Genomic DNA, 22,782 nt, shown 5'->3' on the forward strand with positions numbered 1-22,782 from the left:
CTAATCATTCATCCACCCACGTTCTTCCTTCAGTCAAGAAGCTCAGCGAGTCAACACAAGTGCACCCTCAGCTCCAGGCATGGCTGGCGGCTGGTGGGTGGGTAGACTCTCCGCTTACCCCCAGGAAGAGTGGATTTTGGAATGTCACAGGGTTTTCTTTCCTTGCTTTTTTTCGTGTGTTCCCCCCAACCCCCACCGGGAATTCCTTTTTTAAGTTACATGTCCACGTTGGGTACATTTAGAGGGAACAGATGAACGTAGACTGGCCGGTTGAGGAAGGAGGGGAAAGAATTCTCACTAGTATGAGCCGCTGCAAGGAAATCAGGGACAGAGACACTCCGCAGCCCAGGGGAAAGCACCACGTCGGAGTCGAGGCTCCAAAGCCGGGGTCTTTGTTTTTGTGTTCTTTATAAAGTGGCCCATGGGGACAGTAGGCTGTGTAATGGGAGTTCCCACTTCCCAGATTTGGCCCCAAGGGCAGATGAGTCCGGTGGAGAGGAAAACCCTGAACTTGCAAAAGCATCCTCCGGCGAGCTAGGGAGTCTCAGGGTTGGCTTGGGGAAATGCAAAAGGAGGAGGGGGGGGTAAGGCGGGGTGTGATCAGAGAGGCCTTAAAAGAAGAAAGGGGAGCCCAAACTGGGAGCGAGAGAAAGGAGAGCCGAGGCGGGGTGGGAGGCGACGGGAGCGGGCAGGACGCAGCCCCGTGCGCCGGGCGCTGGGGTGGGGGCGGCGGGGGCGTCCGGGCGGGGCCGCGGGCGCAGGCGGGGAGGGCGGCCGTGACATCACGCCCGGGCCCCCTTCCCCTCGCCCGGTGGGTGGGGCCTCGGCGCGCCGAGCGGGCGCGGGGTCAAGGAGGGGGAAGAGGAGGAGCAGGCTAGAATCTGTCTGAGTGAGGACCCGGGAGGGGCGGAGGAGGCGGAGGAGGCGGAGGAGGAGGAGGGCGGGGAGAGGCGCGCGCGTGGCTCGGGGCGCCCGGGCTCCCCCCCAGCCCCCGACCCCGGCCCGCGGCGCGCCGCCTCCTCGCAGCCGCCGCCCGCGTCGCAGCTGGGACCCGCTCCCGCCGCGGGGACCCGGCGGGCGGGGAAGCGCGGGCCCCGGCGCGGCCTGGAAGGAGCGAGAAAGCAAAAGTAAGGCGAGCTGCACTCCCAAGTTTTCCCAACTTCGCCCCCTGCGGCGGCCGGCGTCCCGCTGCTCGGCGCGTCCCCACTGCGCCGGCGAGTGGCAGAAAGAAAAGGGACGGGGCGGGGGCGGGGGCGGAGGAAGAGGGAGCGCGGGGGAGAGGGGAGAGTCCGGCAACTTCTGTTAAAACTTGGGGGAGGAGGAGCGCGGGGAGGAGGAGGAGGAGGAAGCCGAAGAGAGGAGGGAAGGAGGGAGCGCGAGGGAGGGAAGAGAGAGCGGAGGGACAACTTTTCCACCCCGTGAGTAGCGCCGGCGGCGCGGGGGTCGGGGTTGGGGGGCTCCTCCACCCCGCGGGCGGCCCGGCCGGGATGGAACCTTCTTCCAGAAAGTCGATTGGATGCCAGGAGGGGACTGCGGCGGGGGCTTGCTTTCTTTCCCTTTCCCCTCCCTCCCGCGGGTGAACCAAATCAGAACTGTCACTCAGGGCCTGTGAGTCAGAAGGGATCGGATTACACGATCCCTGAAACCGATGCCGGAGCTGCACGAGCGGGAGGGAGCGGGCAGGGGCAGCGCCACCGGCACCGGCGCGCTCGCACACTCGCCCTCGCGCACACTCGCCGCCCCGACTCGCCCTCGCCGCTCGCCAGCCCTCCCCGCGCGCCCCGCGGCCGCCCGCGCCGCACCATGCCCGCGGCGGGCGCACCCGGCGCCCGGCCCGGCCGCTTGCCGTAGCCCGCGCCGCCCGCGGCCGCGCGGAGCCCGGAGCCGCCCGCCCGCGCCCCGGACGCGGGTCTATGGGAAGTTCGGGGACTTGACAGCCGCCGCCGCCGCAGGTACGTCCCGCCCGAAGTTCTTTGTTTCGCGGGCCGGGGCACCCGGCAGCCGGCTCCTGCGGCCGCGCCCGCGCCTCCGGGTCGAGAGGGGGGTCCCCGACGGGGGGAGCGGGAGGAAATGAAAATGGCTGTCAAAAGGCGCCCAGATTTGGAGAGCGACCCGTGCGGCGTCGGAGCGAGGCTTTCGTTCGCTCCCTCCTTCCCGGAGCTCCTTTGCCAAGTGTCTCAGCCCGCGGCCAGCCGGAGACGGACCGGAGAGTTTCCCCATCCCGGAGGGGACGAAGTTGGTGGCGCCCGCGTCCCCGCTCCCCTCCCGGAGCCTCTCCCCGCCCCACGGCGTCCCCCTGGGGCGGCGGGCGCGGGCGGCGAGGTGGGTCCGCCGGGGGAGCGCCGCTGCGGGGGCCGTCCGCAGCCCGCGCCGCCCCCGGGAGGGCGGGGGGGGGGGGTGCGGTGTGCGTGGATGCGGAGGCGCGCGCCGCGGTCGTCGGAGAGGAAAAGTGAAAGTTGTACCATCTGTGTATGATTTGGGATTCTTTTATTTCTTTTCCTTTCCAGGGACAGCGCAAAAAAATAAAAAATAAAAAAAACAGAAAAGAAAGAAAACAAAAGAAATAAAAGCGCTAGAAGCTGCAGGGAGTGAGTGCGGGGGTACGGGCAATCGTGGCCCGTGCAGTGATCTTTTAAGAGGCCGCGTTTTCGCAGAGCGGAGTTGGGTATGAATCGCTCTGCAGGGGACAGTTACTTTCTTGAGTTGCAGAGGGAAAATGGGCGGGAGGAAGTGGAGAGGGAGTAAATATTTACCCCAAACTTGGAGAGTCTGTGAAGCGACTTTTTAAGCAGATTGCCAGATGCCAAAGCTCCACTGCACACCCCGGCCTTTTATCCTTCCCTGAACTTTGTGTTCCTGTCCTTGATTGCACCTCCTTCAGGAGATGCGGTCCCTAGAGGGGCTGGACCCAGGCTTCCCTGGCTGACCCCGCGCAGAAGGAGGATTAAGGAGGCATCTTCCTCGCGACTCCTGCTGCCTCCAACTTCTCATCTCCCTGGTGTGCAGTGCCGAATAGATTCTGGCCGTGGGTACAGTGCTCGTGGCCCTCTGCCAGTTTATATGTACATATATTTATGTAAAACATTTTCTCCCAGCTCTTTGCCAGCTGTTCCACATTTTCCAGCTGCCATTTCAGTTTGAAATGATGGACTGTCCGCGTCTCCAAGTAAAAGAGCCCTTTAGTCAGAGGTATGGAGGGCCGGCCGCTGTGCAAAGACCCGGGCAGTGCCATTAGGTGGACTGGTATTATTAGCTCTAAAAAACACCTTCTGCTAGCCTTGTTTTCTCCCCCTTCTTCTCCGCGATTAGTCTTTCCAGAGCACTTTGCTGGAAATTCCCAAGAACGAGGCATTTCCCTCCAAATGTGATTTTGTACAAAATTTGGATGAGGCCATGCTTTAGATCCCTGAAATGTGTGTCTGGTGGAAATAAATGAACTTTTAAAGAGAGTTCCAGCTTGAGTGTGTTGGGCATGGCTGGTGGGGGGCCTCTGCCATGGCCAACTGAAATGACCTCATTTCAGTCTGTTTCAGGCAGGAACTATTCATCGTTTCCACGTTACACTTTTTTTACCTTGTTTGATGTCTTAGCATATTACAGACTGAGATCTTCAAGAATTGGCCTAAAGTATTAATTTTGAGTATTTATGTAATTGTTCTGTAATTTGAATAGGTGCCTTATTGATTGATTCCTGTAATTATTTCATTTAGGTTTTAAATTAAAAATTAATAATAGTCTGACAGTTTCTTAATTACATGTGTCAAGAGTATTTTCAAGGAAGAAAATGCTGTGTTTTAAAGTAGGGAAATCACCTCAAAATCTCTTCATTTCTCTAAAGCAGAACAGCATTTCAGTTGAGGGGCTTGATGCAGACCGTGGCGATTGGTCTTAACAATGTAAACTGTGTGAAGTATCTAAAGAATTTGTTTATGTTAGGAAATATTGGGTCTTAATAACGTGATACACAAACACTTGGGCCAGTTAGACTATAGTCTGACCTAAAACAAACATGAAATAACATTTAAATTAGTTGTAATAGCATACTTACAGACAGAAGAGAGTTTATTTTATACTAAAAGCTATTTAATTAGAAACTCCCTGCCTAAGGGGAGATCCTTTCAGGGTATATAATTCTTAAAGTCAGCCTTCGGGAAGCTTTGGTTTAAGATGCCTGAATGAGTCCAATGTGAGAGGTGTCTAGTGAAATTTCGCACATGCAGAAGCACTTCACAAGGTATAGATTGTGTTATTATTCATAGGCTAAAAGTAGGTCCAACTTTGAGACCAACTAATTCCCAGTACCTTTGACGTGTGTGTATTCCTTCCTCGAGCCCTGATCCAAACACACTTTTATTGTATACCTAATTTGCAAAGGACTACAGACAGAAATGAGAAAATTCAGTACTGATGAAAAATGGCTCTGTTGAGTTCTTTCATTACTTATTTAATGAAAGAGTCATTAATTTATCAACTTGATGCCCAAGCCTAAAAGTTGGACCTTCCTTTGTTTCTTGGCCAGTTTTCTTAATTACCTGCACGCTGCAAGGGTTTCAGACTAACCCTGTGCTTCGCCTCTCCGAGGTCCTTCTCTGTGTGGAAGGTATCCTGCCTTACTGAGATTCTCCCCTCCCCCCCTTTTTGGAGGCTTGGGTTTGGGAGTGTATGAAAGGAAACAATTTAATGATCATTGTTCCATGCACTTACTTATATGGAGGCAGTAATGTACTAAGGAAAACCAGTCTTGGAGGAAAAGTGAATCACTGAGTCATGAAATCCTCAAGAAAACCTTAGCAATGGAATGTTAATGCTTTTAGACTATAGTAGATTATCTTAAAAGTCAGACTTTTCTTCTCTATGCAATTGTTGTAAATCCCCAGCTAAAGAGTTCTTTGAAGGAGGTTTTAGTTTTGCTGGCATTCATATTCCATAGTCGGTCTGACTTGTTTTGGAAGATTCAAAAAATTTTCTGCCAACTTATATCATGAGAAGCAATTAAAACGTTGAAGTGACTATAGAGGGAATGTGCCTGTGTGTGTGTGTGTGTGTGTGTGTGTGTGTGTGTGTGCGCGCGCGCGCACGCGCGTGTATAAATTTAATTTGTTTAGCAAAATATCCCAACTCTAATAATGACTTCAGGTTGTTCTTTCATTAAAGGCTGGTAGAAGATGCTGCCCTTGACTTCATGTCATTTTTTTTCTAGATGAAAATTGATTTGTTCGAGTTTCAAAGCAAATAAAGGGAGACAGAATAAACAACAGCAGGGCAGGGGTACCGCTGCAAACTTTTCCGAGTACTTTCAGTGTATTTTTCATCTTTACTTTTATGTGATGGGCCTGTGAAATAGAGCTGTAGACTGGCGAAGACTTTAAATGAAATTTCACACTTTGATGATTTTTTTTTAAACTTTGATATATTGACAGCAAAAGGAGCTGCAAAGCTTTTATATAACTTGAGCAGTAACGCCAAGCAGCAGTCAGACGTCTCTATGCATTTGTGTTTAACTGCAGAAGAAAAACATGTCCATGGGCAGTAGAGGTTCTTATCAACCCCCTAATCCCAGATCCCAGCAAACCTTGAGGGCATGCCTCAGATCTTGCTGAAATCACTGTAGACTCCCACAGTTTGCAGATTAAATATGCTATGTGTTCCTGGCTCCAACAACAGTTTTATGAGCTCACTAAGCTTCCTGTTTCAAGATCCTTTTCTTAAGTTTTTAGGAGCTGCTAAAGGCAATGCTGTCTGGAGTAAGTGGTGTTGTTAATTTAGAGACACTTTAGATATTTCATTCTCTCTCTAAAAATTGCCAAAATTAGGATTTGTAAATTGAAGGACCAGTGAGGCAGGGATGAGGGAAGGGAGCCCTCTGAAAGGCGTGGGATGTTAAATGCATTCCTAAGTGCAAACTTCACGTGGTGTCTCAATTGTTTTAAGGCACCCTGCCTTTGCCCGGCCCCTTAAAATTAGACTTTTTTCCACGTGTATGTCGAAATGTACTATATTTTAGCACCACACTTCTTAGCTACTCATGGCCACTTGTAGGTTTTTTTTTTTTTTTTAAATGTGAAAGTGTTTTTTGTTCAGTGTGTGTATATTTCAACCCGACAGAATGTCCCAGAAAAATCTATGGCTCTCTAAAGAGACTGAATGAACAAGCCATTACATAGTTAATAAGGTGGCATTGGAACATTCCAGCCCCCTCCTGAAAGGCAATATTGTGTTGAGCTCCACATCTGCATCTGTAGTATCTGCACTCGTGTCCTCATATACGGTGCTTTTGCATTTTGCAGAAGAGTCATAATTAGAAAAGAAAATACTTACATCATCGTCCAACAACATGTCATATAATTCCCAAGAGAACTCGGCCAATTTTGTGCTTAAAGGTTATTCAATGAATGAAATTGTGAAAGCCCATTTGTCAAAGTACTGCATGGTTTCTGTTAGTTTTCAAGCCCCAAATTCATTGTCCGCCCTGGCCCAGCCATTAGTCATCAGTGTATTAGTGCTGCCTTCAGGCCATGCTGCCCGGCACTTCTTCACACCATTATAGCTTTGAAAGTGTACTCTGTCGACTTGTAGAATTACTGCTCTGATTTCCGCTTGGCTGGGTTTGAGGTAAGTCCCCTCCCTACCTTCTAGCTGACTGTAATCCTTGCTTTCTTTTAAAGCTCCTTTCCAGAGATTTAGGGGAGAACTTTCTTAAGGGCCCTGTTGGCATCATACTGTGGTTTTGTTGTGGCATGCACCGTACATAGAAATTGTACCTGCAGTAAATTGGATTGATTGCTGGCCTGAAACAGCTTTGGGGCTTTTCTTTACTTTTTTTTTTTTTTTTTGATGGGAGGGGGGCAACACTGTGTGTGTGTGTGTGTGTGTGTGTGTGCGCGCGCGCGCGCGTGAAAGAGAAAAGAGTATGTTTGAAACATAAGCATTTGATTGTATATTTGAATAATTTTTATGCCACAAAATTAAGTAATGGGAGACAAATGTAATTTTCTTGAAATCTCTGCCTGTTGGAGTACCTCAGGAAGCAGTGTGGTATCTTATGTGCTTATTTTCATTTGCATGTTTTTAGCTTTAGCCACCCTGACTTTTTTTGAAAATTGCATAAAATACCTAACAATATTCCAGGGTGCTTTACACCATAAAGTATTGTTTTTTATAACAAGGAACCGAAAACTCACAATTTGGATGAAAGATAACTCACAAGTTGCTGTAATGAAGGCATGAGGCAGTGACACTGTATTATTGTTTTCATTTTGTGATATTTTTAAAAAGAAGAGTTCAGTCTCAAGAGAGTTACCTGTGTGTAGAGAAACCTCAGCCAGCCTCCCAAGAATGAAGCCTTAATGAACTCATATGAATGGAAAGCTGAATGGAGTGGCCAGCAGTGTGGACCAGGTCATGGCTCTTCAGAAAAGCACCTGCGGTGTGGACTGTGGGTGTTCAAATGAAATCCCATACCCAAGCATTTCACCGGGAGGGTGTGCAGTTTGGTATAGTTTGAATTGGCAGTTTTGTACATGACTGGGGGCGTGGGGGGCGGGTGTGAACGATAAGCTGAAGAATTCTGTCTGTGAACAAGCCAAGTTTACAGGCTGAGTGGAGCAGGGACCAGTTTTTACTAAGAGTTATTAAAAATCCTTAAATTTTTGAAAATTTGCTTTTTAAATCACAATTAAGATTCCAGAGTCACAAGTTAAAAAATTGTGAGGATAAAGTATGATGAACAACACCTCATAGAAAATACAGTAAGTACCTTTGGGATATCCCCAGCTGATTTTTACACCCAGCAGGTATTCTTGGTCTAGTATTTGTGATGGCTGAAAAGTAAATTACTATTTATAGGACATTCATTCTCTCCCCTTAAGCTTGAATGTAAAGACACACATGATTTTAGGAACCGAAAGTTATGTAAGTTCTATAAGAAGAATTTTTAAATTCAGGGTTTTTTTTTTTTTTTTTTTTTCCTTCTGAAAATGTGTGAAAACTTGTAATTCCTGTAGACCTCAGCGATGGGAGACAAGGAACACCTTTGATCAGACAGGATGTTTTTGTGATAATATGTGGGTTTAAGGGAAATAACAGTTTTCATGAGCTCAGCTGATCCGTAGACTGACAACTGACTTCTAGATCTCATTTTCTGTCTGAGGACTGTCTTCGGCAAACCCACAGAAAAATGGGGGTGCTGGCTTACTCCACATTATTACTCATTTGTGAGTGGCACCTGCTGATGCAGGGCGCTTCCTGCAAAGCCTAAGCGCAGTTGCAAAGCCTAACCGGAGTAAACTGGATGATGCTTTACCATTTTGCAAAACTCCGAAATGGTAACAAGTATTAAATAATGACCTTATACTCCCCTCAAATGTTTCTCATAAAGTGCTACTGGCAGCAGAGAAAGAGTAGCTGCTCATCTTTTGTCTTAAATACAGATGGCAGGCCGGTGCACAAACTGTCGTTTGCGATTTTAACCGTAATAGCAGTGATTACTTCATGTCAAAAAAGCTTTTCAATGGTTGAAGTTAAGTATGTGGATTTCTTCAAAGTTTAGATGTCATTAATTGACTAAAGCCAAATTCACTTAATCCATAGCCAGGCAGTCATTTCCCCTTCCAGTAATTCCATTCCTTTTAGAGTAATTCCATTTTGGGATGTCTGTCATGAATGCTGCTTAGTTGAGATCAGGATCCTCAAATGTAGTAAAGAAAGATCGAAAACAATAGGCAGCAGATTTGGGGAACCCTCTAGGCTACCAGAGGCCACTCGAGGCAACTTGGAACAGATCGTGGCTTTCTTATTTGCAACCAACCCTTTAGGTTTTTCTAATTAAGGAAAAGTAAAATCGTACGTAAAGGTAAAAATAATTGTACATTTAAAAATGCTGTAGTTAACCATTCATGAAGATTTCATTAAGAACTTAGGAAGTAGAGCTTCTTTTCTTGCAGAAAAGGAAAGCAGTGCAGGCAGGGAAGGGTGAGGAGAGAAAGCCTGAGATCTTGGGAACGGTTGGCGGGTCACTGGTTCTGCATATGAAATTGATTTTAAGTTCAGGAAGACAGTTGGAGCGCAAGGAAACATCACCCATATTACAAACCTGGGAGAGGTTTTCTTACTGCATGGTTATATGAAATCCACTGAAACCTTTTACATTTCCTAAATGTTGCTCCTTGAAACTCAGACCCAGAATCGATCTAAAGTTAAAATCAGCATTAGTTTGTGCTTCTTGATTTTTTCCCCCTCTTCCTGAAGGATTCATTTTCATTAGAAACTGAGTTTTAATGCTGTAGGAAGGTATAATTATTTAATAGGAAGTTTTCCTTAAACTATTTAATAGGAAAATTTCCTTAAAAGATGCTTCAGGAGTAGCATCTTGGAGTAGGAGTCAATGTGCTAGTTAGTGAAGTGTGAGAGAAATGTCACTCCTCAGTGATGCAGGGGGGACTCCTCAGATATCTTTACTCAGGCTGGTTCCTCCTGGCTTTTTAAAACATGAGCACATTAAGGAGATCATTCAGCTTATAAATATACAGGCAGGTGTAAGTAAATGTAATTTCTCTGGAGGAAAGCCTTATTCCACGTGAGCAATAGTTCCCTAGGCTGCACAGAATAATTTCTCACTTCAGGCCTAATCATGGTGCTGTTAAAAGCACTGCTGTCTACTGGAATGCCTTCTCTCTGATCCCTCATTGGCAGGAGCTGTTTTAACCTATCAGAAACGCATCAGGTTACCACAGCAAGCTTTTAACTTAGTTTTTTACATCTTTGAATGCATTAAGGAAAAAAAAAAAATGAAAGAGAATTATTGCCCAAGTTCAGGCAACTTAAAAATAAACCAACTGGATTAGGGGAATAAATTAAGTAGTCTGCTGTTCACAAAGGATGCATTATCAGTTTATAACTACTGTTTCATTTCACCTTAGATTAGAAAGTCCTTGTATACAGTTCAAACATCATTTTAAATGTTGGTTTTAGCACTGGTGCTTTCTTTAAGAAATTTTAACTGTTGAAGTTATGAAGAAATCCTGCTTGCATGTGGATCCCAGGTTTCACTGCAGAGAGGTGCAAGGGGAAAGGCTGATTTCTGCACGTTGCCAGAATTGTGATTTTTCATCCTCTCTATTTACTACGTAAAGCCTCATGGTTGAGGTTGAACTTTGGAACTCCACTGAGGGCCTCCCTCCCTGAGAGACAAGATGTGTCTGTGCCTTCACCATTCACAACATCTGAATCTACTTAGGACAGCTGGTGCAGAAACCTCATTTGGGGGCCAGGTTGATGGACGGCGAGTTAGAAGTTTGGGGAGTGAAGCTCACAGCCCCTGGTTTCCTGAAGACCCCAAGAGTTCCCCCGATGTTTTATCACGGCGAGACGTGTAGGGTGTTGCACTGCAGACAGTGCCTGCAAAGTTGCACCTCTCTGGTTTCAGCTGGTGAAACGGCCGTGTGAACCAAAGCAGGGCCGCCGCGGACGACGGTCCGCGGGAAGGGTTGCCCGGCCAGCTGCAGAGTGCTCCAATGCCCGGCAAGATTCCCGGGGAGCAGGGTGGCCGGCGCGATGGGAGTGATCTGGGGCGCTCCTTTCCCTGCCCAGGCCCGGCGGGCTCGGGGCGTTGGGCCCCGCCGCTTGCGACTTGCAGGAAGCCCGCCTCAGGAATGCGACTCGGAGCGGGGGCTGCCCGCGCCCCCGCCACCCCGGCGGCTGCTGGGAGCCAGACCTGGACGCGGGGGGCCGAGGGGCCGCGGGGCCGCGGGCGGGGCCTGCCGGCCGCCGGGGGAAAGGAGGGCGGGCGCGGCGCCGAGCCCTCCGCCGGACCGACCCTAGTCCGGAGCACCGCGCGCCTCCGAGAGCCGCAGGCCCGCCCGGGGAGGGGCGCGGGGGAGCGGGACGGGCGCGAGGACCGGGAGCCCGCCACCGTCGGCGGGACTGCACGAAGGGAGGCCGGCGAGGAAGCGGAGGCCGAGCGCGGGAGCTCTCCCGAAATCACCAGGGCCCGCGGCCTGGACGGTGGTTATAATACTGAATGGTGGGGACTCCTCTGCAGTGATGAAAGTTCCTGGGTGGTGGTCGTGGTGGTGGTGGTGGTTTTCCATTGCAGCTCTAAAGAGCGGGCCACTCGAGGCCATCTGTGTGAAAGTGCAGTTTCAAACGTAGGTCCCCACAAGAATGGTCAGAATTTGGTCCGTTGCAGTCTAGCCAACTTTGGCCGGGAGCCATGCGTTAACTCCACCGACAGCTGGTCAGTGGCTCCGGCAAGCTTTGGATGCTTGCTTCTGGAGGCGGTTGATGCAAGTTCGGACTTACAATTCAGAGAGGAAAGACCCACCTGCAGGCAGGTTTCTAGTAGGCAAGGGATTAGGTTGAGAATAGGGTTCTGGAATTAATCGTGCCCTGGGTTTAGGCCTCCGGGAAAATTACAAAAGGTTCAAGGACAGTTGAATGGGAAAAGCCAGGACTGTTTGCTCTCAGGAAGGAATTTTTATCCCTCCATTTACCTATGCAGCCTCAAGCTTGAGCAGGTCCACACTATCAAGAGTTTTCCTGGGTTGCATTCCCACCTCCCCCCCCCCCCCCCAATCAAACTGCTCCAACATCAGTTACAAATCGATTTTTTTCCCCATAAGCCTAAACAGTCAAGGGGCATGCCAGCAAATCTTGCATGCAGTGCTGCAGTGGTGGAAAGGGCCTGAACAACAGGGTGGAGTGTGGCAAGGAGGGAACACTGTCAGGGTGGGGAAGAGTCACCTTTCATTCACATCTAAAAACCAGTGGCATGTTTTCCTCAGAGAAGAATCTTCGAAGTGAGGCCGAACTGAAAAGTGTTCCTCGCAACTTATGTTTTAAATAACTTACACTTTATTATCTCAGAAATTCCAGGTTGTAAAAATAGTACTATGGGGCCACTGCTTCAGTTGCGTGACTTTTAAGATTCCACCAGGATTGACTGAGTGATTGATTGATTGGCTTATACTAGTCACTTCTGTACCTCATGCTTTTGGTACATCAAATCAGGACTGAGTTCCAAACGGCTTAACGTGTCTCTGAAAAAACTGCCACCACAGCCAGAAGCAGACCCTTCTCTGCTATGAGGTGTGAGAGCCTAGAATGTTAAAACTTTCTCCTTTGCAACTGACAGGGACAAAGTTGTGTTTTTATCAGTAAAATAAGCTGATATAATTTATAGGGATATACAGGAAGCAGATGTCTGCCTTGGCAAGTTGCCATTTTTATAGCCCTGTTCCAAGCATAAACCACACTTTTAAATAATTAGTTACTAACTAATGAGATCCAAAAATAAGTTGTCAAAATAGAAGAAAGGGGTAGATTCTTGAGTGACCAAAGGCCCATTTTTTAGAAATCCATTTCGAACAGGGGGAGGGGATAGGAATTAGTATTCTCTAAGACCATTAATTAGTGCATTTTCCGTCAGTGCCTGGGGCTTTACCTCTTCTCACGTGAGCCTCTCTCTCTGGTGATGAGTATTTGGAGGGTTTATTGCTTTGTTAAAACGAAGTCCTTTGCTTGGGGGAAAAACCAACAACTCCACAAAACCCAAGTTTGTCAAGGAACTTTGGCGACTTGTCACCTCACCAATGTTAATTAGCTCCCTCTACTTAGGGAGAGACTTCCTTCTTAGCCAGGAAGGAATCCCATCTCTTCATGTGTTTCCTTTTTCTTTCTTTCTTTCTTTCTTTCTTTCTTTCTTTCTTTCTTCCATTGGCTTGTTTCCATGTGCATTTTTAACTTAGCAAACCCCATCCAAATGCGACCAATAAAACTGTATGTGGGTTTTGAGGGAAACAATTATAGTAAATGCCTGTTCATCCCAAAATGGTTGCAAACGGACTGTTTTGATTAATTAAATATTCCTGTTAAAGTTTTTAGTTTTTATAGAATTTGTCAGTTTTCAAAGAAACACTGGGTATAAAAGACAACATACGTAGCGAAATCAGTGGTGATTGAGAATCAAGACATTGCAGAATTCTCCAGGCCACTGGGTCATCTCTGGATCACTTATTTACTCCGTAAACATTCTTATGGGTATGGAGGTACCAGGAAGATGACCGTGGTGCTTGTCTTCATAGAGCTTAGTTAGGATCTAGAGGAGAAGACGGCCATGAGGCCGTTCTGCAAAAGATTCTGGAAGATGAGTTCATTATTGATGGCGGGCTGTTGACGTTCAGTACTCTGGGGTGCCATTCACTCCTTATGTCATCGAATCAGCAAAAACTAAAATGGGTACCTGTTGCATGGGGTCCATACAGTGAACACAAAGGTGTGGGATGGTTGTCTGCAAGCTTCAGTGAGCCTGATGATCACCAGTCCTGGCTAAAATAAAGATTCCAGGTGCCACCTGCAAGAGCCCTCAGGGATTGGACCTGGGAATCCAAATGTTTTGCAAGCCCTGTAGCAAGGCTGGTCCAGGTGGCTCTTTTACTACCCTGGGAATCAGCGCTCGGGCTTGGATGAAGTGTTCTCATGGCATATTTTAAAGATAATATTTAAATCAATCTAGGGGGAGCAGTCCAAAACATTAGAATGGCTCTCAGATCGTTAGAGCAAAAAGAGACTGTTGAGAGTCTCTCCTGCAAGGGTTCTCTATCTGGATTCATGGGAGAGCTTGGAGGGCCTGTGATCCCTTGGAAATCAAACGTACCCTTTTTGGTGTGTGTTTCAGAGTGTTTTTCTGGTCTCAAGATCCATAACCTTTCACATACTCTTAAAGAGGACTATACCCACCTTCCCCCAAGGTTAAGCCCCAGGTCCCAAGGTGTGATTGTGTCATGTGACAGATGAGAAAACCCAACCACTGGAAAACTCCAGGGGGCACCATTCAGGTAGCTGCTCCTGAGGGTGTTGCCCAGCAGCAGGGCAGTCCGGAGGCTCCTTTACTGTTGTACTTTGCTACCGAGTGCTCTTTGAGGCATGTTACCGAATTTGCAGGGGATCTCACAGTTGATATGTAAATTTAACTCCAGGCTGCCTTTTTTCTTTCTTATTCTAGAACAGCTGTTCTTAAAAAACTTGTGTGTTTTGCAGTGAATGACAGTAGAAGTTAGCAGAAGAGCTGGTGCTCCAGTGGGAGGCAGCCTCGGGATTGGAAGCTTTTCTAGTTACTTGAATTCCAGATCTAGGGGACTCTCTGGTACAATAAAGAAAGAATTCACATTTCCCTCGCAAATCGGAGTTGAGGATGACTAAAAAGATTTCATCTGGTGTTTTCACTCTTTCAGTGGGCTAAGCAATTGCTTATTTTATTTTGCTGGTCGTTGTTTTGATGGAACACGGTGGTGTCAGCTGAAGGTGGAAAATCAGCAGACTTGACCAAAGAAGGGGCCACCATGAGTGTTCGCAATCTAGATGGCTTGAAGAAAACATGTGGGAGAGGGTACCTTTCATTTTCTCGTGTCTTCTTTGTAGGTGCAGCTCACGACTGCAAAAAAACAAAACAAAAAACAAACAAACAAAAAAAACCAAAACAAGAACAAGAACCTAAGAGAGTGAAAATTGATGAATGATGAGTTAGGACAATTACCACACGAATGAAGCCAGTGAAAGAGGACCCACTGTGCTTGCCTTTAGTGGGGTTTTAGTATTTCTTAAGCAGTCCCAGGCTTTGCTGTCCGCAATCTTTTGACTTTTCCTGTGGGATCCAGAGCATGTTCTGACGCCTTTGTTGATTTTAAAAATGTAGCACAAATGGATTGAAACGTTCTCATGTTTTAAGAAAGCTTAAAGAGTCTGGTTTACCTGATTGAATTAGGATTAATTCAATCCAAGGGCGTATTGCAATTCAGATCATTTTAGAGAGGGGAGCAAACATCACTGGCTTCCTGGCTCAGATTACCCTCTGCTTCCAAACTCTGAGAAGGGCTTGGATTTTGAGAAACGGTCATGCTCTTTAAAACATTTAACTGATACTTACAAACCTTTCCCTTTTTTGGAAGGCTGTCACAGTGCCCCTGCCTACAAATCTGACCACCCGAAGTGGCATTTGTAGATGTGGCTTACCCTTGGGTTTCACACTCTAAACACAGTTGAAAATCGGAATCTTGACATCACTTGATAACAGATGCCCCTGTAGGAATTTGGGGAAAGTCTCACATTATGGGTATTTCCCCTGCCATCTCCTTTGGCGTGTGTAGACAGAATTTGACTGGCTCGTTATTCCCACTTGGAGGTATTTTTGCAAGAAAACTTGTGGGCCACGGTCTTCCAGATTTTGGACCCTGCTAAAGCTCGGCAGGTGAAGCGGGCTTCTCAGTGAGATTTTTTTTCCCCGCCCCCCTCCCCCCACTCTTCCTGGAAGCTGATGGCACTGTTTCCTTTTAGGCGTTCCTGGTAGCAGAGAGCTGAAGTAATGAGAAAGCATCATGGAGGCCCAGTCCCGCAGTTCCACCACCCCTGAGAAGAAGAAAGTGGAGAATTCCATAGTGAAATGCTCCACGCGAACAGATGTCAGCGAGAAAGCCGTGGCCTCCAGCACCACTTCCAATGGTGAGCGGCCACGGGGATCACCGGCAGCCAAGCCTACAGTCATTTTTGTGTTCTCTGCATTCCTGGTGCATTGAGCATTTGCACCTGGACCGGGGTCTATTCCTTGAGAAGCTAAAGAAAGCAAATGGGGGTGGAGGCTGGGGGACGTGGGACGGGCAGGCTTTAGCAGTCTCTATTTTGGCACCGCAGCTACATGTTTTCTTCCAAATTTTCTAATTTGAGATGTAAATGTGATAGGTTATTTATTATAGGAAGTTCCTGTTGTGGCATTTTGGAAATCATCTTGATTAGCCTGGCAGGAGTTCAAAATACTTTGCATTTCACACGGCAAAGTCTCCACTAGTCGGAATAATTAGTTATTAGTTATTACAAAAGACTCAAAAGTTGCCTTGTCAAGATTTAGGGATCTTCCCCCCCCGCCCCCCCCCCCAACTCTGGAGTTCATTCGAAAGAATTTTAAAAGCTGTTAATGGTTGGACCTCGAGGTAACACTGCTATCCGAGATGCAGGTTTTGCTTATAAAAATGGACTTAATTGTGTTCGCAGATAACACAGAGCTGTTGTTTCCGTATGTTGTATTTTTTAATATTTTAAGCAGTGTTGAGAGGCATTTCAGTTCAAGCATGGAGCATTGCAAACAAATTCCAGAGCCCCCTCTGGAAAAAAGCAGGCTGAACAGGTTCATGGTGACCGCTTCCTTTGCCCCCCTTTTCTACTCTCGTAGGTCAGTTGGTACCTTTGCTTTTTGCAGATTTCATAGCCTCCCTGGTCCCCCTCTCTCATTGTTCTCCACTTTTCCATGTGCTCTTAGGAAGAATGAGCCAGACTTTTCTCCCGGTTTTTGGGCACTGCAAATCTGGACACACTGATTTCCGTGAGCCAACGTGCTACCTCCTTCCCTATGGGCTTTTATTTTATTTATTCCAAGAAAGAGTTTACTGGCTTGATTTAAATTTTTTTATATACAATTGGGGAGTCCGAATCTACTTTGGAAGGTAACTTGCAGTTCAGATCCTTTGACTCTGAAGGCAGACATCCAGGAAACAAAGCTGCACCTGCCTTTCCTGACTGGCACTGCCTGAGCTGACACTGAGGAGCCTGGTCCCTGGTCCCTGTGCCCATCCCTGTGCATGGCGAGTGCGTGCCGCTCCTGCGTTCTTCTTCCCGGATGTCACCAGTGTGCACTGCTGGCTTGTCTGGGCCACTGGAGGGGCTGGCACTAAATCTGCTGCGAATGAGTCCAGTTTTGAATTGATCCGTAGGGAGATATATTTATGTCTAAAATAATGAATTTACTGTATGTACATGTGGGAATTTATCCGTATTTCTCCCTTTATTTGTGGTATTTAACTTTTTAAAGTTTATTTATTTTGAGAAAGAGAGCCTGAGTGGGGGAGGGGCAGAGAGCGAGGTGGGGAGAGAATCCCAAGCAGGCTTCATGCTGTCAGCACGGAGCCTGGCTTAGGGCTCTATCTCAGGAGCCGTGAGGTCATGACCTGAGCTGAAATTGAGAGCCTGACACTCAACTGACTGAGCCACCCAGGAGCCCCAGGAACGGGGAGCTTATTTTAATTGAGCTGAATATTTGTGTTATTCTTCCAGTGAGGTTATAGAAGACGTACTTTCTCCTAAAAAACATCATTTTTTTTTTTCTGGAATTCGGAAAAATTAGACAAGTTTATTATTTCAAAAATAGAATTAGTCTATGCCGGGTATATTGTTTGGTAATTTCAACAGAATGGTAATTATGTAGGAATAAGCACTTTCTGGGTATTATGGTTCACAAAACATCCACTTTTGGTTATCTTTAGGCCTGTGTGTGCGTGAGTGCGCGTGAGGGTGCGTCGAAGCTTGTGGGTGTGCGTGAGCATGAGTGTAGAGGAGTGCGCCTGTGGGTGTGTAAGAACGGATGAGAGCGTGTGTGAACTGATAGATGAGCTGTGCTGTGTGGACCCTCTGTGAGCCACTGTCATTTGTGGATTACAGCGGGGTCCCACTAGTGGTCTGTCTGTCCTTGCAAAGGTGCCACTGCCTTTGCCTCTCCCACGCATGCTCGGGAGGGTTTTGGTGGTGCTGTGTCTGTCTTGGGCCACTCGGACCCTAAGTTCCTCTCATGTAACCATTTGGGGTGACTGGGAGCAGAGCTAAGTGGCAGCCAAGAAGCTACTCAAGAACATTAGAGAAGGAGCAGTCAGGATTCATGAAGTTGGTCCTGTCGTCTGCAGTAATCACGGATCCTGAGCCCAAATCCCCTGGCTTCCCGCCCTGATCGGCCTGTGCCCTTGAAGTACACATGGCTTCCTAAATGGGTGTAAAACCTGTCCTGTTGGGGGCAAATGCTCATTAGTTGGGTTTGCAAGGCACATGCCTGCCTGAAGGAGAGCTGTCCTGGTAATCCTGGAGCTCTGACTATTTTTCCAGTGTTCCTGTTTCTTTTAAGGGATTTATTAACTTTTTATTTTGGGAGAATATAAAGACCCAACCAAGTAAAAGAAAAATGGAAGTGGTGTTTTTATGCATGGATTGCAATTCTGGAAGATTCCAGGAAACCCTGCAAACAGATTTAAAGACAGGAACAGACCTTTTTCTTCGTGATTGCTTTATGTAAGCGGTGCTAATAATTGTAAGATCTTTCCCCTAGAGTTCTCTGCAGGTTTTACCTAACGAGCTTGGAGCCTCTTTACAGCCCTAGGATCGTGTGCCAGGGGCTGGAATGACCCAGCCTCTTCTCTGTTCTGCAAACTCTTACCTGGTCTCATGCTTTTCCTCCTCACGTCGCTGTGTTCGTATAGCTAGTCTGGGAGGCTTGGTCTGAGTTTGGTGTGGGTTGTAGAGCGTGTGGGGGTGCTGGCAGGTAGCTGTCATTGCCATGGTCATTTTTCCTTTCGCCTCTTCTGTTTCCTTTTTTCTCTTTTCTCTTTACAAACATCTCACAAAAAGAAAATGAAAATCATTTGGATCCCCTCGAGGTAGTAGTGATTGCTACCGTGTCGAGGGGCTTTCTTTACAAAGGTCTGACATTCAGGGATTTGTCAATGAGCAGTTAAAGGTGAGTTTAGCAACAAGAACCAAAATGCATGTATTCCATGCCTTTTTTTTTCTCCCATCCACAATTGCAAGGGTTAAAATAAAAATAAAACAAGCAAACAAGAAGTTTTGTTACTGGTGCTGTGTTAGGTTGACTTAATTAACTTTTCCAGCCATTATGTGCTACAATTTGTTCCTGATTGTGAGCTTCCCGGCCAAACCACGCACATTCCACTGCATGTCCTTACAGATCTGTTTTCTTAGTTTCCTCAGCTGAGTATCTACTCCTAGAATAACATTGAAACAGACTTTTGTTTAAACACACACATTCACACAGCTAAAATGTAGGGTTCGAAAATGAACAGCCTTCTAAACAGGCATTTGCCTCTTAACACTGAAATTTAAAACGGCACAAGTAAGAAACTGCGTTCTGAATCTTCTATGGGAAAAAGACAGGCCATATTTGATTTTTGTAACATGTAAGAACCGATATCGACACAGAAAGCATTCAGTGTTCTTACCCACCACAATGTGTGTTTCGTGTGCCATAGTTTGATTTTAAGCTTCGGTGTTCTTCGTTAAACATAAATGACAGAAGAAAAGACTTAGTTTTCCGGATTTCTGTTACGTGCAATTGTGACTTAGGATTATTTTTGGCATCTAATATATTTCACATATACAGTGAACACGCAGCTATTAGGTGCCACTGTTTACTTAAAAACCTCCAAGTGTGTTAATATGCTAGCACCACAAGCAAAGTGCCTTAATAATCTGTTGCTGGTAGGGATTCATTACTTTCAAAGCTACCTGTTGTGTTTTGTAAATGGTAAATGCTTTTTAATCCAGATAGTCCAATGTTTTAAACATTATCCTTACTCCAAAGCATTTCCTTCCATGACTTGCCAATACTGACTTTTCATTTTGAAATGTTTTATGTCATTTTTGGCCTATGATTTTTTTAAAGGAGCAATCTGATATTTCTTATTAACCTACTACTCTGCTTTAAAAAAAGAAGGGCACTAATAATGAACGTATGTAGGCCAAGGTCTCAGAGATCTTTTATTGACTCTGATGGTTATTGGGAACATACCTTAAAGTGATAGAAAGCAGAAATTATAATGTTAATGGTGATGCAATATGAAACCAAAGTTGATAGATTAACAATGGAGAGGAAGTTCCCTGTTCTTTTCGTTTCTTTCAAAAGGAAGAGCTTGTTTCCCCTCAGCTTAAAAAAAATCTTCCAGGTTTGTAAGGGGATAGAGTTGTGGTCTACAAGTATGTAAGGAGATACTTTTTTTTTTTTTTTTTTTTTTACTTTAACCTTTGGTCACTTCCTGGCCTTGGGATTTTCTTTCAAACTGTTCAGTAACACCTATCAGTGTTAATCGTGATATCAATTGGTCTCCTGGCTCAGCGTTTTGTTGGGAATTTGGAATTCATTGGCTGTTCTCTACCATGAGTTCTCGTCTCCTTGACTATTTTTTATGGTAAGAGACGACGTGCTTAATTCTGCTTAGAAATGGCGGGCAGTTTGTGCTATATAAACAGCAGGTTGTGAGTTTTAGGTTTTTTGCCCCTTTAGATGTTCAACCCTTTTTTTTCCCCCCCCTTGGCCACATTTTGTTTTCTGGCACATGACAGATGGATGGGAAGGGCTGTCGGAAATAATGGATTTCAAATTATAGGATGTTGGTTAGGAGAACCCACAAGTTTGGGAATGTGAAAGCTTGGATTGAATTCTGGCAACAGGACTAGACTAGATGTGTGGGTTTGGGCAAATGAACGCCTCAAAGTCTCAGTTTCCTCATCTGTTTAGCAAGAAAGTAATTAGACCTACTTCACAGGATCTTTAGGGGATTAAGTGAGGCAATGCCGTACCGTTCTATACGCACCGAACGGAGTAAGAGCTTAGCAAATGTCAGCCGTAGTTATTGGACAGAGTGTGTAGATGAGTAAACGCTATGAATCCAAAACAAAAGGATTGTGTTTTCTTGAGAATACACATAGGTTTTGAAATTAAGGGAAAAATGTTTGGTAAAAGTAATTTTGAATTTGCTGGACTCTGAAAAATAGTTCAAGATGTTTCACAAATCCTGACTGTAACCAAGTTTGCTTATCTTAAGGAAGGATGGATAACGAAACCAAAGTTTTTGTTTTGTAGCATTCTTCTGAATGCATTCTTCTGGGAGCCAGAAAATAGGGAAGAGAATTTTGAGAAAATTTGTTTTGTTTTGTTTTTTTTAACCTTGAAAACTAACATTATGTGGCTTAGAATAAGAAAGAGCATATGCGCATCCCTTTTCTTGATTCTTTTTCTGGGGTAAAGTGTTTCTCATTTATGAGGTGGTTTGGTTGTATTAGAGTTAGATTTTAAATGTTTCTTAAAAGGAGATTTCACCTTTTTGAATCAAGTGACTAATGATGGATAATCTGATTCTCATAAGAGCCCGGGCTCTCTTGAGCTCCAAACTCGTGCCCCTGAACCTGGCAACCTCTGATTCTTATTTTGGCCAAGTGTATCATCTTTCCTGCAGTCACCCAGGCTTGAAACCACACTGTCACCTCTGACCCCTCCGTCTCTCATGCTTCCCACATCCTACCAGTTTTGAAGTCCTAGTAGATTTTCCTCTGTAATTATTCACTCCTGGGTCCCTTCAGGCCACCCTACTGCACTGTGCTATTTAAAACCTACTACCTCATGCCTAGACAGTTAAAGCAACCTTCTATCCACTCACCATGCCTTTTTCCCTCTGCTGTTGTCATTTATGGAACTTGCTCTTGCCAAATTAATCTTTTTACGGTTCTGCTTACGCCACGCCCCTCCTCTAGAACCTTCAGTGATTCCCAGCTACATAGAGGATACAGTTCAAAATCCTTTGATTGACACTTAGGTATCTTCCAGAGTCTGACTGCAGTCTTTCTCGTCTGACATGCTGCTACCGTACTGTCGGCTCTGTAACCCATATTTTAGGTAAATTGAAGGGCTCTTTGCCTTCGTTTGCGTGTTATTCTTCCACAGAAGGAGTGTAAGTTCTTCTCAGATGTGACCGTGTCTTCAGTCTCTTTCTCTCTATGCAGTCTTGTGTCCTTTTGGGGAATTACCTACTAATGCTTGATTGTTTGGTATTTTATTTATTATTGTTACGTTCATTAATAGCCTGTATTTTAGAGAAGTTTTAGATTTACAGCAAAATTGAGCAGAAAATACAGAGAGTTCCTGTACACTCCCTTCCTCCCTAGATTCCCCTATAAACCAATACTGGTACACTATTATTAACTGAAGTGTGTAGTTTTCATTAGGGCCCACACCTTGTGTCATACTTTCTGTGGGTTTGGACACATGTATAATGATGCGTAGACACCGTTACAATATCATACAGAATAGTTTCCCTGCCCTAAAAATCCTGTGCTCCATTTATTCCCCCCTCCCCCCTCCGTAATTCTTAATTTTTACCATTTAGTTAAAACTTTTTGAAAGGGGCACCTGGTTTACCCCCCCTCCCTCCCCGACACCCCACCGCGCTTCAGTGTTTTGTGCTTGAGAGCCTCAGCAGGTACTCAAGCGGCCTGTAAGGTGCCTATGGAGCACAGGTATGAGTGCTGAGGTTTGAATCCCAGCTCTGCCACTTTGTTGCTGTGTGATTTTAGGCTAATTACTTAGCATCTCTGCAGCTGGCACAGTGAGTACCCAAAATGTCAGCTGTTGTTAGTAATAGTATAAGTTGGCAGGATTTCATTCACGGACACATTTCATCTTGCTCTTTCAGCACAGCATCGTTTGGAAATACTCTAGGGGTGGATAAGCTTTAATCTGATTGAGAGAATCAGAGGTTACTGGTTTACAGAAAACCCTGAAAATGTGGTCCTCAGGACCTAGCTTAACAGCAAGTGAGCAGATGACGGGAGCCGGGATCAGCAAGCTACCTCGAATCACTGGTCCTGAAACTGGTACAAGTTTGGATTTAACTAATCAAATGCTTTCAGGGTCTACTTCTCATTCATAAATATTTATTCAGATTATGGGATGAAATCAGTAATTCCTGTGCCAATGGGCTTCCCTGAGGACAAGGCTCCTTTTTCTCACGTATATAGTTATTGGATTTCTCCTCTAAAAGGACAGTTATTGGGCCCTCAGATAAATCAGGAGTGAGTATCAAGCCCATCTTGCCACAGCTTTCCAAAGTTGGGAGTGAAAAGCCACAGTGTGATGTGTTCTGCCGGCGGAAAGTTTCTGGGCTGCTTTGATTACTTGTGATCAAGCGA

General features: G+C 46.0%; 1 protein-coding gene across 2 annotated transcripts in view; it reads left to right on the forward strand.

The window, feature by feature from the left end:
• The first annotated feature begins 831 nt into the window (after window positions 1-831).
• GLI3 (GLI family zinc finger 3) overlaps window positions 832-22,782 on the forward strand; it is a 283,446-nt gene continuing 261,495 nt past the window's right edge. The window contains exons 1-2 of one of the 2 annotated variants that reach the window (XM_060632184.3): window positions 832-1,127; window positions 15,328-15,492. In XM_060632184.3, coding sequence (XP_060488167.3) covers window positions 15,369-15,492 — 124 coding nt within the window. In that variant the 5' untranslated portion in view covers window positions 832-1,127; window positions 15,328-15,368. The remainder of the gene's footprint in view (window positions 1,128-15,327; window positions 15,493-22,782) is intronic. The other variant, XM_060632185.3, reaches the window with a different exon arrangement.

Source organism: Panthera onca, chromosome A2 (genome assembly GCF_046562875.1).
Source record: "Panthera onca isolate mPanOnc1 chromosome A2, mPanOnc1 haplotype 2, whole genome shotgun sequence".
NCBI classification, from domain to species: Eukaryota; Metazoa; Chordata; class Mammalia; order Carnivora; family Felidae; genus Panthera; species Panthera onca.